The following is an 18,139-nucleotide window of genomic DNA, read 5'->3' as shown; positions in this document are numbered from 1 at the left end:
TTTTTTTTTTTTTTTTAAATTAAACACTATACAGATTTGCATCGAAGCGCTTTTTATGATAGTGATTTTAATCACTGTCAGATATCATCTATACTGAACCCAATTATGCCACGACCCCACTGTGCTGGGTTTTTTTTTTTAATTAAAAGATTAAAAATTGTATTATTTTTTATTATAAATGCCAAGATTGGGAGTATTATTTTTATTTATAAAATGTATAGAAACACTTAATTTTATAAATAATACATAAAACTACTAAAACATTTTTTATTTATAATTTTTTTCATAAGACCCATTGGTGTCAATTCGAATAACATTTTTGAAGATGTTAATTGTATTTGTTCCCTGGCCTAAAAGACACTATACATGTATATGACAATATACATCATTTTTTTTAGTTTTTTTAGGGCTAATTTGTTAACTGAGAGGACTTAGCTTCTTGTTGCATCTATAGATACCTCCGAAAAAAGCGCGACTTCCTTGCCAAAGACCCTTGTCTATCCCTTTAATTATGGGTTTGTTGAGCGAATAGTAAAATTTAAAATTTAAAAAAATATTTTGCTCTCCTGTGAAAAACTTTTGTAGATGCCCTTGCTTAATAGAGACACTAAACTTATACTTACATTGGTTTTCATCGATTTTATTTTCTTCAGTATGATTTGCTTCAGTATCTAGCAATGTGTCTCGATAAAATTTTAATTGGGGTGGTTTTTCTTCTACTTTTTGAAACTCGTCTATTTGCATGGGTTCTTGTTTTACAACCTCGTTAGAAACTATCAACTCTGTTGGCGCTGGTGTAACATACAACGAAGGTGAAGAATTTTCTGCATAATTGTGTGGTTCATCAGAAACCGACACGTTTAAAGTTTGAGATGCAAGAGATTCTATATCAAGATTTGATGGCGAACTCAAAGGAGACGGCGTAGAAACATTTTCTGATTTCATTGTTGGAGATAAAGGTCCTTGAGACTGATCTTCAAGTTTCTTAACAACTTCTGGTTTGGGCTTCCGTTTCTTAAGAATTTTGGGAGCAGAATTGAGAACATTTAACATAGCGTCCATGAATAAACCACTTTCCTTAATATTAGCTGAAAATTATAAAAACATTAATTAATTTTATAACGTTACATGATATAGAAATCGCACATTTAATAAATAGTATCTAAATATAATAGGTTGATTCGTGCAAGACAAAATTAGGGTCAATAATAAAATAATAAGTTTAATAAATTATAACGAAAAAAACGATACATTTTAGAACTAAATGGCACAGAACAATGGTCAGAATATGTAATGACATGCATCGTATTTAACAAGTTTTTTCACCAATTCCATATGGGCTTCGAGTAAATGGAAGTATGAATGTTTTTTTCCATACAACTTATTACTTTATTTGGCTTACTAATAATATTAGATATAGAAAAATAAGGATGAAAAAAATATTAAGGCAAATTAATGAATTTTATTTATAAAATTTAAATATACACTACAAATACAAATTAATACTATTTTCTAATTATATACATTTTACTTATATCTAAGTTCAATTTTATAAAAGATAAAATTGCGTGATATAATCCTGGACAACAGAGAACAATAGAATACAATTTATGGGATCGCTAAATTGATTTTTCTTCAACCCTAAAAATATTTTGACAATGTGTATAACTTTTTCAAGAAAAAAATGTTGGGGGATTAAGCTCTCATCTTAGTTGCACCTATTATTTAGGCGTACAGACATTACCCTAAAAATTTTTTATATCATTCAAGGACGAAATGTCCATACACCAAAAAAGGTGTTATAAGGATTGATTTTAAGACTAGTATTATATTCAAAATTATCGACAATTATTAAGCCGAAGACTTATTTTTTCCTTAAATGGCGGACTTCAACTTGTAACGTTGCTGTAAAAAAATACGAAAAGTTAAATTATCGATTCGGGATTTTTGCTTAGGGGTCCTTGTCGAATTTTAGAACCACCGGTAGACAAGTGGTATAAAAAGTACTCTTAAATATTATCATATAAATTATTCAAACGTAAAGAATTTTCTTTGGAATTGTCGAAACCCCCATTACTGTAAAAAAATAATATACAGATGACCCCAATAGATTACATAACACAAAACCATATTAAAAGGATTGTTGGAAGAGACTGTCACATCCTAAGATGGGTCGTTTTGAAAAATATTAATATTCGCTTTTAAAATTGAGATTGAAAAAAAAATATCGAATTAAATGTTAACAATTTAGATAAATAAAAACAATAATTAAATAATTCAGTTTTTATAAATTATTCGTGTTATCTTAAAAATGATCCTTATTGATGTACCTAGAATCCGACAACGAATTATATTACTAGGATTCAACATTTATTTATTTAGAGTAATTTTGTGAAGTAAACTCGATCTAATACACAAAAAAAAAATAAATAAAATCGAGTATTTTTGTTAAATATGTAGGGTGCAATTTAACTTTTAAATAAAAGACTTGACCTGAAAATCAATATTTAAAAGTTAATATATTATTAACTCTCCATCAATAAAATTATGTATTGTAGCAATAGCATTGGATTTTCAAAATTTAAATTTATGTTAGTCTTTGTGGACTAAATTGAAATATTTTAAATGACTCCCGAAGAAAATTTAAATTGACTTGCACCAATTATGTTCCAACCCCCACATATATTTTCGATTAAGTATTTATCAGGAACATTCTTTTTGTATTAAGTGTACTGTTTTTAACAAAATACGTATTTCATTAGTTTATGAATAAGAAAACGATTTGATTATGAAAAATAAATCGTTTGAATCATTATTTCGTTAATTAGCAACACCCAAAAATATAGACCAAGGGTAGCGCGTGAGTACTACTAATAGCGTAGCCAGAACTTATAATAGGGGGTGGCATAGTCAAAAAGTTTTCTTACTAAATCACCAACATCGACTTCTTTCTTATGATTTTATTATAGAAATAATTAATCAGAATTAAGGGGGCGCATCTCGAATTTTACTAGCCTAGTCAAGATTAGTGTTTTTCTGGTTTTTTTTTTTTGGTTATCACTTTTTTGTAGTAGCAATATTTTCCATAGGGGCCCATATAGGTCTTAATCCGGTCCTGCAATTAATATAAACCTTTCATCCAACAAGCTAAGCCACGAGTAGAAACTATTTTTATTATTAGTTATTGCTGAACTGCATATTTGCTCACATTTTAACATAAAAAAACTTGTATTTTCTGAAATAATGATTCAAAATTATCAATTTTTTTAAAATTACTTATTACCATCACAAAAGATTAATATTCGAACAATCAATAAATCATATAAGCAATATCAATCAACACCAATAGTTCTTAGTTCTTTAAAATGTGTCTGATTTTTTAAAATTTTAAATCAATCAAATAATTCTAGGAACACAATTTTATACAGATTTTGTAAGAGAATTTCATTAAACATTAATTAATTATTTACGAGTTATAAAAAATAGAAAAAGCATATATTTGATTATTTTTAAGCTTAAAGATAAAATAAACATGGGAACGAACGTTTGCTTTAGAGTAGAGAACTTGTTTTCGTTTACTTAAAAATGACACCTACTTTTAGGTATTAGTAATAATATCAATGATTATACATTTATATTAATCAAAAATTTGAATTAGACCTATTAGTAAGAACAAGTATAACACTTTCAATTTTACTGAAAGATATGTGACCCAGGATATCTTCCCACAAGATTTGATGGTTTTTATAGATTTTAATTCGGTCAAACTCGTATAGTGGTTTCTTATAATGCGTAGCTCGGCGAACCTTGAACTAACAACACTAGATAAATAGACATCAGCCAAAATTGTTCATAGTGCACTACGCTAGTTACTATGCAGTGTTGCGATTGAAAATTCGCTAAGTCATGCGTTATAATTAACCATCAGCTTGAAATTTAAAAAGTTTTTTTTTTGTTAAAATTTCAAGAGGATCAATCAAAGTTTCAAATTAAATAGTTTTTGTAGAAAACAGCTCTTGTGTAATCTATTTTAATTGTTTACTTTAAAATATTTATACATGTAAAATATCAATATTTGCCATAAGAAAATGCATATATATAGGAAACCAAGTTTAAAATTTAATTATAAACGATATTAATATGTAGGCGTATCAGATTTAAATATTTTATTGGTTTTGAGTAATTATATAAATGTTTTGATATTAATAATTTTTTTGCTATTTTAATTTACTATTAAAAATTAAATTTGCACAATAACCTAAACCTGAATAATGTAAGTCGTTTTAACAGAAACACACTTAGGGAACTAAATAAATGAGAATATATTAGGACAGCTTATTTAATTTTGATAAGCCTATCGTCTCAACAAAATAAAATGAAATTAGAAATTGCTACTTATTTATTTTTAAGCAACATACATGCTATTGGGTTTATTTCGATAATTTCATTAATAAAAAAAATTTACATATACAATAACTTATTTTTTAATATACGCGCTGTTGAAACGATTGTTATTGAAGACACTTAAGTCTCCATATTTTTTGGGACATTTATTATTAAAAAATTATAAAAGTTCTTATGTTGACAATACTCAGAAAAATTAATTAAGTAACTAATCACTTTCTAGTGTGGAAATAAATACTGGCGTTAAGTTTTTCAGAACATGTGGCAAATCGTAATGAAAAAAACTCAATAAAAAAAGGGTTTTAAGGTTGAACTACCTTTAAAAAATTCAGAAAAATAAATACCAACAAAATTTTCTTATTTGAATCTAAGTTAATTGATAAAAAATATAAAGATCTATGTAAAACTGAAGAAAGTCTGATAACTGATTTTCAAATTTACGATAAATTTTTGGAAAGTGGAGCTTCAAAAAAGAGATCGCGGGGCACGTGCCGCATTCTTACGCCGGCACTAACAACTAAAACATTAATTATATTACATATTGGTTTTATAAAAATATCTTAGGTCTAATTAAAATCCGACTTTTTATTTTACTTAAAATAATCTAAGCTAAAAATTTGGACTGGGTTACCTAAAAACATTTGTTTAAAACCCTAAGTTATAGTTTTTGTTCACTATATAAATATTGTTATCATTTTAACATGCATATATTAGTATTTAAATAAATAGTTTAAAGTCTAAAACAATATTTTGTTTATAGTATAATCAATATCTTAAAATCAGATAGATTAATTCGTAACAATAAATACATAGTAGTATATATTTATTGCAAAATTTCAATAATATAAAATTCATATTTTCATAACTCTTCTACCTTGTTACTTCTGATTTCTGGTGCAGATGGAGAATTTAATATTTATTTTAAAAAACATAATTATACAGCAATAATTATATCTTAATTTCTTGAGTTTTAGGGTTCTGTATTTTTCAAACTTCATAAAATACTTCAAAATATTACCTTATAATACTAGAAGCCTAAACACAAGATAAATTTTTTCATCCACTACTTTGTTTAATGATGTAGGCATCTATAAATGCCTAAATAAATCCAGGATACATGAAGTTAACACTATGAGCTAAAAAATTTCACTAAAATATATTAGGATCACATCAAAATTAAAAAAATTGGCATTAAGTTAATATTTGCAATAAAATCTTCCATTTTTATTCTCCGGCCATTGGGTGTCTTGAGGAGTTAAGTCTATATAAAATAACTATTTCTAATTATTTTGAAGTTTAACTTAAACAAATTTGAATAAAAATTTGGAAATTAGTTTATTTCCATATATATTATTCACTAAGTATTTGTTTAACATGCTAACTATAGTATCCTGAGTATGTTAAATAAATATCATTCATTAAAAATTCCAAGTAATCCACTAGGTGTCGAAGATAGTTCAGCCAGTCTAAATTAACCTGGATAAATAAACAATATATAAAAGTAATACGTTGAGAACTATTAAAAAAAAAATTAATTCAATTTTTTTTTTTTAATATATAAAAAATATAATTAATAATTGAAATTTATTTTATACTTAATCTAATAAAATTTAACATATTAAGTTAAATATGTTGTAGTTTTAATAATATTATACACCTAAAACTAAATTATTATTTAACGTTTAAATAGTAGCAATATTGTTTAATAATATTATTATAACTTTTACCTACATGTTTTTATTTTAACTTATATGGTATTACTACTATTAATAAAATTTTGTTTCATAAATATTAATAAAAACAACATAAGTTCTAAATTTTACACAGTTACATGTACACTCACAACTATTGACAAATACAAAGATTCTAACTGAATTTTCTAATTTTGACATTTAAAAATAGCTGTAATTTTTCCATTAAATTCTCATTTTGGATAAATCGAAATTTTATTTATGGGAATTTGAAGTAAATAGAAAATACTAATATTTATTTTCCTTTTAAAAACAGTTAAAATAGCATTAAAATTATTAAATAAATTGTATACAAGGATATTGACTAAAATTTTTCTATTGATATCATTGATATATTCATTATTATAACTTCATATTACTTTTAAAAAACTTAAAAATAAAGTTTTAAATATTACAAGAACCACCTTCATGAACTTTTAAATAAATTATATTGATGTATATATATAATAACTAATGCATTCAGTTTTTAGTCTTTACAAACAATTTATCATTGGCATGACATTATTGTTTAATTATGCTTGTCGTGAGAACAAATTTATATATACAAAATGACCCGTTTATTATAAACCATTTAATTATCCGCAAAATAATAACATAAAAATTTTTTTTTGGTTTTTTTTCCTTACATATATTTTTGATTTATCAGCAATTACTTTTTAACATCATTCCTTATAACTTAACATGATGTCAACTTAATTTGTTTTGAAGTAACATACATTCTTAATTAGTTTATGAAATAGAAAATCATGTAATGAAAAAGTTTTAAAATTTAAATTGGAAGAGAGGTGCGGGTATGACTTTAATAATTATATTTATAGCATTATATTACATGGCACACTCCCCTCTCAACCATATATAAAAATGCTAATAACTTTCAAGTATTGGCCCAAAAGTTGCTATTTACCTGCCATTTTCTAAATTAAATAATTTCTTATTTTATAAGCTAATAAAAAATGTATGTTGAAATTCAAAAAAATTAAGTTGACACCCCTATAAGTTATAATATAAGGTAAGATGTTAAAAAGTAATTATTGATAAATAATAAAAATATATTTAACAAAAAAAATCAACATTTTTTTTTTAATATTGTAATTATATTATCAGTTAGTTAACTGAATAATTTATGATTAACTGATCATCGTATAAATTTATATATATAGGGTATTCTTTAAACTGACATTTTGTTTAATTCAACATTGAATATTCATCAATTAGCTTTAAATAAAAAATCTTTTTTCAGATTTTTATTTCACGTCCTAGTCTTCTTCCTGTTTGCACATTAAATTTCCATATATATAAATATATTCCATAAATATACACACATAATATTGCATAAAATTATATATTATACATGAAAATGTATAGTGTATAAAATGAAAGATTGATGGAATGAAATACAAATTTGAAAAAAATTAGGTTTTTTAACTATTAGAGCCAATTGTTGACTATCCAACATCATTTTCTGTTTAAGAACTGCATTTATATTATATTATATTATATATATATATATTTATATTTATAATATATACAATTTTTAAAATATCCCTTATATATACAAAATATTATTTTTTTCAAAATATCAATAGCACAAATCAAAAGAAGACAGACTTTTTTAATCAATCCTAAGAAGTTCACTTATGAAAACACTTTACACCCCATTTAAAAAACATGGGAAATGGGATTTCTCTATAAAATCTTTAATTTATCAAAGTATATACATGTTTGTTTAAAATTATTTTTGCATATTCTAAGGTTAACATTTCTGCCACAAAATACAACTTTAATTTTCTTATCTATCTCAATTTTTTAAATATTTTAGCATTTCTCTGATAGTAAAAATTTTAACAAACCGAAAAATAAAACAAATTTAATGTTTTAGTTAAGTATTTAGTTGTAAAAACTATCAGCTTATAGAAAGTGCAAAATAATTTTAAACAATTTTTTTTAAAATCAACGATTTTATAAAAAAAAATCCCAATTTTATGTTATATAAATATAGAGAATATTTATCTTGAGCAACCTCTTAGGTTTAATAAAAAAGAAAGTTTTAACAATTTTTTTTTTGTCAGTCGAACGTATATATGTAAGGCTGTGACACCAAATATTGTCATTTTTAATAATATTTAATATGAGCAAATATTTTGTTATCGTTTTTGAAATAATTTTTTACACTAATAAATAATTTATTTAAAATTTTTTTTAAAAACACCTTTTGTTAAAAATAATGAAATTGATATAAAATTTTTTTTTAATTTTTGGAAATTTTAGAATAGCTTTTAGTTCTTTTCCTACAAAATTTTTTTTGAAAACCTGGTATATACATACAAAATGAGTATTTTTAATACTTTTATTTTAACAGTTGTAATATTTTTATTTGGATATGTTTTAACTTCAAATATAATAATATAATAACGTGGACATTCATAATTATTTAAATTATTTAAAATTTTAAATTGTAATAATCAAATAATCTATTATTAATTATCAAGCTAATTAATCATTCTTTTTTTATTAATTGACTGTATAGTTAAAAAAAATTTTAATTTTTTTTGTTCATAAATTATTTTAAATTACATTTTATTTGATCACTTTTATTTTTATATAACCCTTACAGATTTCATAATATGAAATATTTATAATTAATTTTAAAAATCAAATAATTTTTTTAAATATCTTAACATGTTTGCCACAGTTTATTAATTTTAAAATTCTTTAAATTTCCTAACATTTCCCATGTGGGAAGCAACACAAATAAAAGGTCTCTCAAATAAACCCCCTACCCAGTAATGCAATTTAGTACAGTAATTAATAATTGTAGAAAAACTTTGCATAACACACTTAATTCTTCAAATAAAGCACGAAAAATGAATAAAAATGTATACACATGAAAATAGTGAGCTGTGTTGTTAGATCTAGGCTGTCAGCATCCCAGTCCCTCTCTGCAGAACAGTCTTGTCAAAGTTCAATGTACTTTAATTAAATTCCCTGATATTCTAGGATTCCCCGTTTAAAAAAATATTTCTTTGATTTTACAGATTTGCGGCAACTATGTTTAGATAAAACAAAAATATGATAAAGTTAAGAGAAATCCAAATAACACACTTAGAGAAATTAATATATTTGTATTACTTTTTTTAACCATTTAGATAAAAACTTAAGTGCAAAACATCTTAAACTATATAAAAAAAAGTAATAATGATAATAATGATTTAACACTTACCGAAGTGTAATTTTTCTTCTTTAATTAGTCAATACTTTGAATATGCAGTGAATAATGAAATTTTATTAATGAATTGATTTTATAAGAGAAATATACCTCAACACGAATCAACCTTAATTGTGTGTATATTGTTTTTTAAATATGCATGAACTGTTCATTGAAATATTATGTTTTTACATTAAAATTATCTTAAAGATAATAACAACTTAGTAACCAATTAGTTAAAATTTTTTCATTAAAACTTACATCTTACAAAAAAATTGCAAAGAACCCTTGGGCAACTACATTTTTTTTCTTCTAATAAACATTTAAATTTTATAATAGAAACTTATCAATTAAGTGTTCATAAAATTAATAATTCTAATTAAAATACAATTACTAATTTCTGACTCCAAAAAATGAACAACACATAAAAAACAATATACACACATTATACTATATAAATTAACTAAATGTATTCAAATACATCTGGAATAATTCTGAAATAAAGCTTTAAAAAAATTAATAAAATGTAAAAATTAACATCCTAATTTTTGGTATTGGTTAATAAATTATTAAAATATTCAAATTAATTAAATGACTATCTTAGTACAAAAAAATAATTTAAAAAAATTTAGTCACATTTAGGTCTATACTCGGTTAGATACTATAAAAACTCTATCGAAATTTTGTATTTTTTCTGTGATCAAAGGCTTATCTTAGGATAAAATAAAGATTGATCTCCTCCATTATAAGAACAATTATAAATTAAAAATATAAAAGACATTAAAACATTTATCTATAATTTTCTCCTTTAAAAAAATCTTGAACAGACCACTTATTATAACAAGGTATTAAGCAAATAATTTTAAGAAATAAATAGCAGATACGTTATATGCCAACACTACTTCAATCAAAAAACAGTCAGTTTTAAGGTATAATTATATACAAATAACGATTAATTGTTCAAATTTATGATCACCACACTAGATACCAAAAAAAAAGATGTATTTAAAAAAAATAAAAAATTTAATCTTACGCGGTGGTCTTTTAACATCTGTGGGAGAAGAACTTTTAAGTTTCTTTTCATTAGGCGATTCAGAAGGTGGTGATAAGCTTCTCTTTTCTGATTTTGACACAGTTAATGGGGATAAATTTTTTGATACCTTTTTCGATTGCAATTTTGACTTTGGTGGTGGTGGCGGTTGTTCTTCAAGACCAGTACTTCTAAATTTTGATTTAAAAGTTTTAACTGTTGGTTTTTTTTCTCCGATATATTCTTTTTTTTCTACGTGTATAGAATAATTCTTTTTTTCTAAAACAGTTTTAGATTCTGGTAATTTGGGCTTTGGGGCAGGTACAGGTAAAGGTTTCAGTTCTTTTTTTGAATCACATATACTTTTATTTTCATTGAATAAAAGTTTTTCTTCTGATAATTTAACTTTCATAAATTTCTCTCCACTAGAAAGAATTTTTAAATTTTGTTTTCTTCTGCTGTTAGAATTTTTAGATGAGTTTGAGCTATCACTTTCACAAATTTTATCATCATCAGATTTTTCTGAAGACATTTCATTAATTATTTTCAAAAATGGATTACCATTTTTATCAGTAGTTTTACGTTTTTTTTCATCTAATTCATCTTTTTTAAACTTTTTTTCTTGATCATCTTTAGATTTATTATTTAAGCTAGATTTTTCTTTTTTTATTTTTAGTTTTTCAACTTCATTTTTTTTAATTTTATCATTTTTAATTTTGTTATTATGATTATCTATTTTACAATCTATAGGATTACTAGATTCATTCTTAGACAAATTTTGTTCTTTTACAATATTTTCAGGCGTAGAAAGTGATCCTGAAACATCAGATTTTGATTGATTATCTTTATCTTTCATCATACTATTCCACTGCTCAGTTCTTACTACATTCAACCATTTTTCAACTAATTGTTCAGCTAGCAATTTAATTTCTAAAAAAGTTAAATTGTAAAAACGATTAGTAACAATGTTCTACTACTTGGAGTCTAAATATATAGTAGTTATTAATTAAATGTCTAAAATTAAGACAAAAAAATTACTAATAAATTAGTATTTTTACTAAAATTATTAAGTAAATATTAAAAATATTTACTTACGAGGATTTACATGAGATTTTGATAATTTTTTAACCAATTTTGGAACACCATTAGCTTTTAATCGTTCCATTGTAACAGGCACTCTATGGTATATTGATAATAAGTCTTGAATCAACACTGAATTATCAGTTTCAATGGCATCTTTCAACCAACCATATATCAAGCTCCAACCACCAGCATCCATAAATCTAGATTTAAAATTTATAATTAAGTTTTTAACTCAAAAGACTTTGTAATGCTCTGTAAATTTGCTTCAAAGAAAATAAAACAAATTTATTCATCTATATTAGATTGACAAAAAAAAATTATTCAGAACTATTAAAAGTAATGATAAAAACAATATCCTATTTGAAATTAAAATTCTCTAACTGCAACATATATTTTTCAGGTAATATATAAAGAAGATGCCAGGTATATGCTGTTTCATAGGAAAAACCTGACAAACCCACTTTGATTGGTTCATAATCAATCAAAATATGAGAAAAAAATCAGCAATGAATTTCTAAGAAGAACTCCATTGAAAGTAGTGACTAGAAAACTATTTCTAGTGCAGAAAATAATAAATCATTTTTCTTTTTAATGAATGAGAAGTAATTCAGATCAAATAAAATTAAGTTAATCAAAATTAAATAAAAGCAACTTAAAAACTAAAAAAATTATAACCTTGAAATTGGAGATGTCATTTCAATAATAAAAAAAATGGGAAATTGAGTTATATAAAAATATTGTTTAAGATAATTTAGCATTTTTGAAAAACTCAATATGGGGGAATTTGAAGCTAATTGAATATGAAGGGCAAAATAAAAATTAAGCTTAAAAAAGTAACTAATTGTATTTATAAAATCAAATTTGATTACATGTATGTTCTTAATTAAAAATGATATTTCCTTATAAAATAAGTTATGTAGTAACTAATATGACTAATCAAACCTTAAGGTATCAATTTTATCCCACATCCTTCAAAGAAATTAAATTAATTTTTATTTACAGAAAATACTGGGTACATGATTTCATACTTTTAATTTAATTTTTTTTACATAAATTTTAATATACAGAGTGTTTAGTAAGTCAGGAAACGGGTTTCTATTGTTCTCATTGTTACAGACAATGAGAACAATAGAAACCCGTTTCCTGACTTACTGAACACCCTGTATAACACAAATTTTACCACCCAAAATAATTCTTAACTTTGTCATAATCTCCAGTATAATAAAAATAAAGATTTTAGTTTAACTTTAAATTTTAGACAAATCAACTAAGTATACAATTTTGTTTACCAAATCAATCATATTACAAAAAACCAAAAACTTGGTATTTTAATCAAATTTGAATTAACGTTAATAAAAATTATACATATACATATATGATATATAGATATAAAGATCTATTAAAAGTAAAACCGAAACTAAAATTAGTTTTAGTTTTTACTAAAAGTAAAACTTACATTAATAGAAGGTCTGATGTAGACTCTTTTAAAATAAAAACATAAAGACTTTTGCTGACAATTTTTTTTGAAAACTTTCCCATTAATCTAAAAAAAAAAATTAAAATAATAAAAATGATATTTTATCAATACAAATTGATTATTTCTAATATTATACTGACTAAGAAAAAAAAAAATTGATTTTCAATATTAACAATAAAATTGTAGTTAATTTTAAGGAATAAATTCTTTTTAATTTACAATTTGTATTTAACCAACACTGGGTTAATTAAGTTTTCTATTGTCTACCATTAAACATTGTTTTTAATAAAGAATGTTTATTTTATTTCAATATGATTAAAACACATGAAATCTATCCAATAAATAAAGCTATTGCTTGTGTTAGGGGTTGGTGATTTCAAAAATAACTATTACAAGAATAAACAAATATTAAATGTATATTGAAAATAACAAAAATAAATAAATATTAAATAGTATTGATACCAGTATAACCCTAATATATATTATCATTAATCATGTTTAATGTTTAAAGACAAGATAGGAAAACCTACATAATTGAAACATTGTACATATGTACTAAGTCATGACACGTTACCGACTGAGATAAATAGGCAACCTAATAGTAAAATACATAATTTTTGATATTATTACCATATTTTAACATTTCATAAGAGTAAACTGATGACATTGTAATGGCATCATTATTTATAGCTGACCGCCTAAAAATTGTTTCTTTTATATACCCTGTTATGCTTTTTATACAAACGGCTTTTTTAAAATAATAACAGTAATAAAAGATAATTGCCAAGGTATAATAACACTATGAATTAAAAGCTACATATAAAAAAAAATACATTCCCAAAAAAATACGTGCTGGTATTTTTATCAATGCTACTATATAACATTTTTCTTAGAAAAGTTTTGAAAAATAGCCTTAATTCAATCTCCTTCCCACAAAATAATCCTAAAACTCTGGCTATATGGCCAATTTTAACGCCACTTACTAAAAATTTCTTATGATAAAAAAACGTTAATATTTTTGAATACTGAAAAAATTTGTTATATAGTAAAAAAAAAACACTAAATATTGAATAGAACATACAATATTAATAGAAAAGATTACTTATTTACTTAATTGTATAATTAGTTTGATTATTTCTATTATTACATTGCAATTTTTATTTTAAGTCGAAAAGTCCTTCTTTAAATTAGAATATACTTAAAAAATAAGGATTTTGGGTATAGAAAACATAGCTCTTGATAGTCCAGGTTAATTTAAAATAACTTCCCTTTTTTTTAGTAAAAAATTTTCTACTGTCATTTTTTAATTTGAAATTTACAAATTTAATGGTTTGTTAATTAACTATATCCTTGAAATTAAAAATTGTGTTAAAGAAAATGTTAAAGCTACTTACTCTATTAAGATTGTCAAATTGTTTCTTTTTAAATATTAATTTTTTTTTTTTTTTGTTTTAAGAGGTTCTAAAATTAATATTTTTTATTGTATGTGTTTAGAATTAAATTTTACAAAATAAGATCAAACAAACAATTTGACCTATTAATTTGATTGAGTTTAACAATAAACTTAGATTGGCTTTATTTATGTAGTCTAAAATGATGAAAATTTTAAACCATGCTTCTATTCAACATTTTTTTCTTATTTTTAATCTATACTCAATACTAAAAAAATATAAATACACAGTAAAATAAACGTATATCAAAATGCATTATATATGTATTCACCAATTAAGTGCAAGTCACTTAAGGAAAATATGAAAGAAGCGATTCTTGTTGCAATTAATCACTACTTAATATACATTTTTTATACCTTTAATTTAATACATCTTACTAAAATTCTTCCCTAATACAGTTATATCCAATATATATTAAAAATAATCAATACAAGATGCATAACTTACCTAGATATTTGGACTGCTTCTGCTGAACCTTTGAGCCCACCAGTTTCTTCATTTAATAATACTCTAAGGCAATTTAATAATTGCATTGGATCAATTGGAGGCTAAAAAATATAAAATTTTAGATATCATTAAATAATTAATTGAATTTTTGTGTTTTAAAAGTTTTAGAATTGGTATTTCAATACAAACGCCTATTAATTAGGTTAAATTTTAAAAATCTAAAAAAAAAAGTATTTGTTAAATTTATAATATAAGAGTCCAAAACCTCTTTTTGTTACTAACCATTCAAAATAGGAAAAAAATTTGTACTTAAAAAATTTAAAATCATTTAATATGAACTTGAATGAAAATAAATATTTGACTTATGGATTTAGTTAAAGACTGATTTCATTAATGTTTCAAATGAATGAAGCTGTTTATTAGAAATTAAATATTTAATTTGAAAAATACAAGCAGATTTTAACTCTCAAAGAAATATGAAATTGAACAAATGCAAATATGAAATAAAATAAAATATATGAATATACAAGTAATTTAGTCATATAAATTAGGACAATACATTAGAAAAAAATGTTTGAATAAAATTAATCAATTCTGGACATTATTTAAAAAAATTACTTTTAACTAAAAAATTAAGGTTTGATTATTTGAAATAGAATAAAATGATAATTCTTTATTATTTCATATTTAATAACCCCATATATAAAACATTTTTGGAAGAAAAATTTAACATCAAGATATTAAAAAAAGGGAAAAATTCTATATAAGAACTCTGTATTTATAATATTAACATGTTGATGGACAGTTAATGACATGGTTTAGCTAAAAATAGTGCCCACTGGTTTTATGAGATGCATGGGCTCAGAACAACTTCCTCCTTCATAAAAAATCATTAAAAATATTACTGCTATATCAGTAATGAAATTTTTAAATTAGATTTTATACCACTGTTATAGCAGTAATATTGAAGTGACACCAGACGTCAAATTTTAATATTACTGTCATAACAGTAATATACGATTTTGTCCATCAAATCAACATGTTAAATTAAAATATTACATTCCAAAATAATATTTAGAAGTTATTTATCGAAAAATTATACTTCACAATTTCTACAAAAGTTCTACCAAATGTCTTATGAAATAGCAAACTTTAAAAAAAAAATTATTAGAATATGTCATATATAATACATGTATCTATTTTTGTATTAATTAAAGGGTTTAATTCTTAGGTGTGCATATTCAATGCCAGTTAATTACATAATTATAACATAAATGAATTTATTCAACATTTCATTAGTCTTTCTCAATAAACAAATTTTAAGTTATAAATAATATTTTACCAACTAAATTACAATTTATTTTAAATATTTGAAAAAAAAATAAATAATAATAAATTAAAGGAACACAACTAATTAGTACTTTAATTGTTAATAACAAAAAAAGTACTTTATTTGTAACAAACACAACAATAAATGTTAGGCATGACACCACCATAAAGCTGTAAATTAAATACATGTTATTGAGAATTGATTTCTTTAAAAATACTTATCCTTCTACAATCACAAATTTTGTCCCAACAAATGAATTTGTAATATATTTTTTTTAAATACATCTGTCGAGAAAGAGATTCATATAGTTACTTTTTTTAAATAATTTACCATTAGAATATATATTTGAAAATTAATACTGGTCAATATGCAAATAGCAAGTTCACAAATAATTAAAAAATTTAATTTAATATTTTATATAAATTTACTTTTAACTTATATTTATTTATTCTCAAATTTCAAACACTTCAATAAAAAAAACTTAACTAAGCAACTCCAATTACATTTAATCAAAACTGCACATTCAAAAAAAATTATTATAAATAAATATATCAAAATTTGTCGAGTTAAATTGAAAATAGATTTTTAATAAGAAACGATATACGTCTCAACATTTAAAATGTCTAATAGATTTTTAATTTTTGAAACATTGCATTATGTCATTCAGTAAAAATAAATTTTTTTTTATTATACAAATATTACTAGTAACCATAGATTATTGATAGCCATTCAATAGGGCGTATGTATTGAAACCAAGGTCAAATATAGGTCAGATCGTTACCTACTAACTTACCATTTTGTTTAAAATCGCTGTTAAGCTATTATATAAAACAAATTATAATAACGTTGTTGGGAATCGTGATATTATCTATTGTTCATGTCACACATAGCACAAAATGAGACATAATTAATCTTCAGTACACAAGAAGGCGAACATAATATTTCTTTATTTAATTGTAGATTGCTCTTGGCCTTTCTCGTTTAACATAGAAAATATGGCGACAACCAGCTAACGTAATATCTTGATTCTTCAACACTGCTATCTTAAGTTGTTGACTTTGAAACACGAGTTTTTTGATAAAATTATTATATATTTATGTACGTGTGCATATATATATATATATATATATATACTAAGTTATGTAAGTTAAATAATAGTTATTACATACACTTTTAAGTATGTATACATATAACATGTATCTATATATAAAATATATATTTGTCTTGCAACACACAAACTTAATAACAAATAAGATACTCGGGACTTAATTTAATAAACGCAGCGTCAATGAGCTTAAATACATAAATTTATAGCAAATCACAACAGATGTCGATGGCTTCTATAATCTATCGCGATATGCGGTTAACGGATTACGAAAAGCGAATACTGGAAAACTTGAGTTTCATGATACCTAAATGATATAAAAAAATAACTATTACTTCCGATACACGATAATAAATTCGTTTACACCAGACACCAACTTATATATTAATCTATTTACCTATAAACAGATATCACATTAATTGAATATTATCAAACACCTAAAAATATCGAATAAAAAAAAGTGAGTACAAGTACAGGGGTAAGAAAGCATTCATAAAATGAGTAGAATAACATAAAATAAACTAGCATACGTCCTAGTAAATGACGCGGCGCGTTTCTACAAACTGTAAAATAAAACAGAATAAATCTCTTTTGACATGCGCAGCTGTCCATATTTGGTTTGATTTGATTTAATCATTACAACCAATGAGAAACGTAGCTTATAAATTATTAAATATACAATGAATAACCGGGTAATTGGTACCATAAAAGTACCAACATACTTAAATTAAATCGTAACACGTCATAAATTGAAATTGTACTTATATTCATTAAGAGATAGCGCTTTTTCGTCATCCGCTACACAATTCATTTACAATTTTGGACATTTAACAATAAAACTATAATTTTAACTCTA

At 23.5% G+C, this 18,139-nt stretch overlaps 1 protein-coding gene across 3 annotated transcripts in view; it reads right to left on the bottom strand.

Moving 5' to 3' along the window:
* Nucleotides 1–17,861, bottom strand: part of LOC126893740 (serine/threonine-protein phosphatase 1 regulatory subunit 10-like) — a 22,704-nt gene extending 4,843 nt beyond the window's left edge. Inside the window, exons 1-7 of one of the 3 annotated variants that reach the window (XM_050664197.1) lie at nt 17,681–17,861; nt 16,972–17,590; nt 14,849–14,949; nt 12,930–13,016; nt 11,486–11,673; nt 10,394–11,320; nt 624–1,088 (exon numbers count right to left, since the gene is read on the bottom strand). In XM_050664197.1, coding sequence (XP_050520154.1) covers nt 624–1,088; nt 10,394–11,320; nt 11,486–11,673; nt 12,930–13,016; nt 14,849–14,949; nt 16,972–16,974 — 1,771 coding nt within the window. In that variant the 5' untranslated portion in view covers nt 16,975–17,590; nt 17,681–17,861. Of the gene's footprint in view, nt 1–623; nt 1,089–10,393; nt 11,321–11,485; nt 11,674–12,929; nt 13,017–14,848; nt 14,950–16,508; nt 16,948–16,971; nt 17,591–17,680 lie in introns of those variants that run through there. The other 2 variants (XM_050664199.1, XM_050664198.1) reach the window with 2 other exon arrangements.
* Between the last annotated feature and the right edge of the window lie 278 nt (nt 17,862–18,139).

Source organism: Daktulosphaira vitifoliae, unplaced genomic scaffold (assembly GCF_025091365.1).
Source record: "Daktulosphaira vitifoliae isolate Bord-2020 unplaced genomic scaffold, ASM2509136v1 Scaffold_1, whole genome shotgun sequence".
NCBI lineage: Eukaryota > Metazoa > Arthropoda > Insecta > Hemiptera > Phylloxeridae > Daktulosphaira > Daktulosphaira vitifoliae.
The sequence above is the reverse complement of the archived record's forward strand: the minus strand, read 5'-3'. Positions and strand labels throughout refer to the sequence as shown.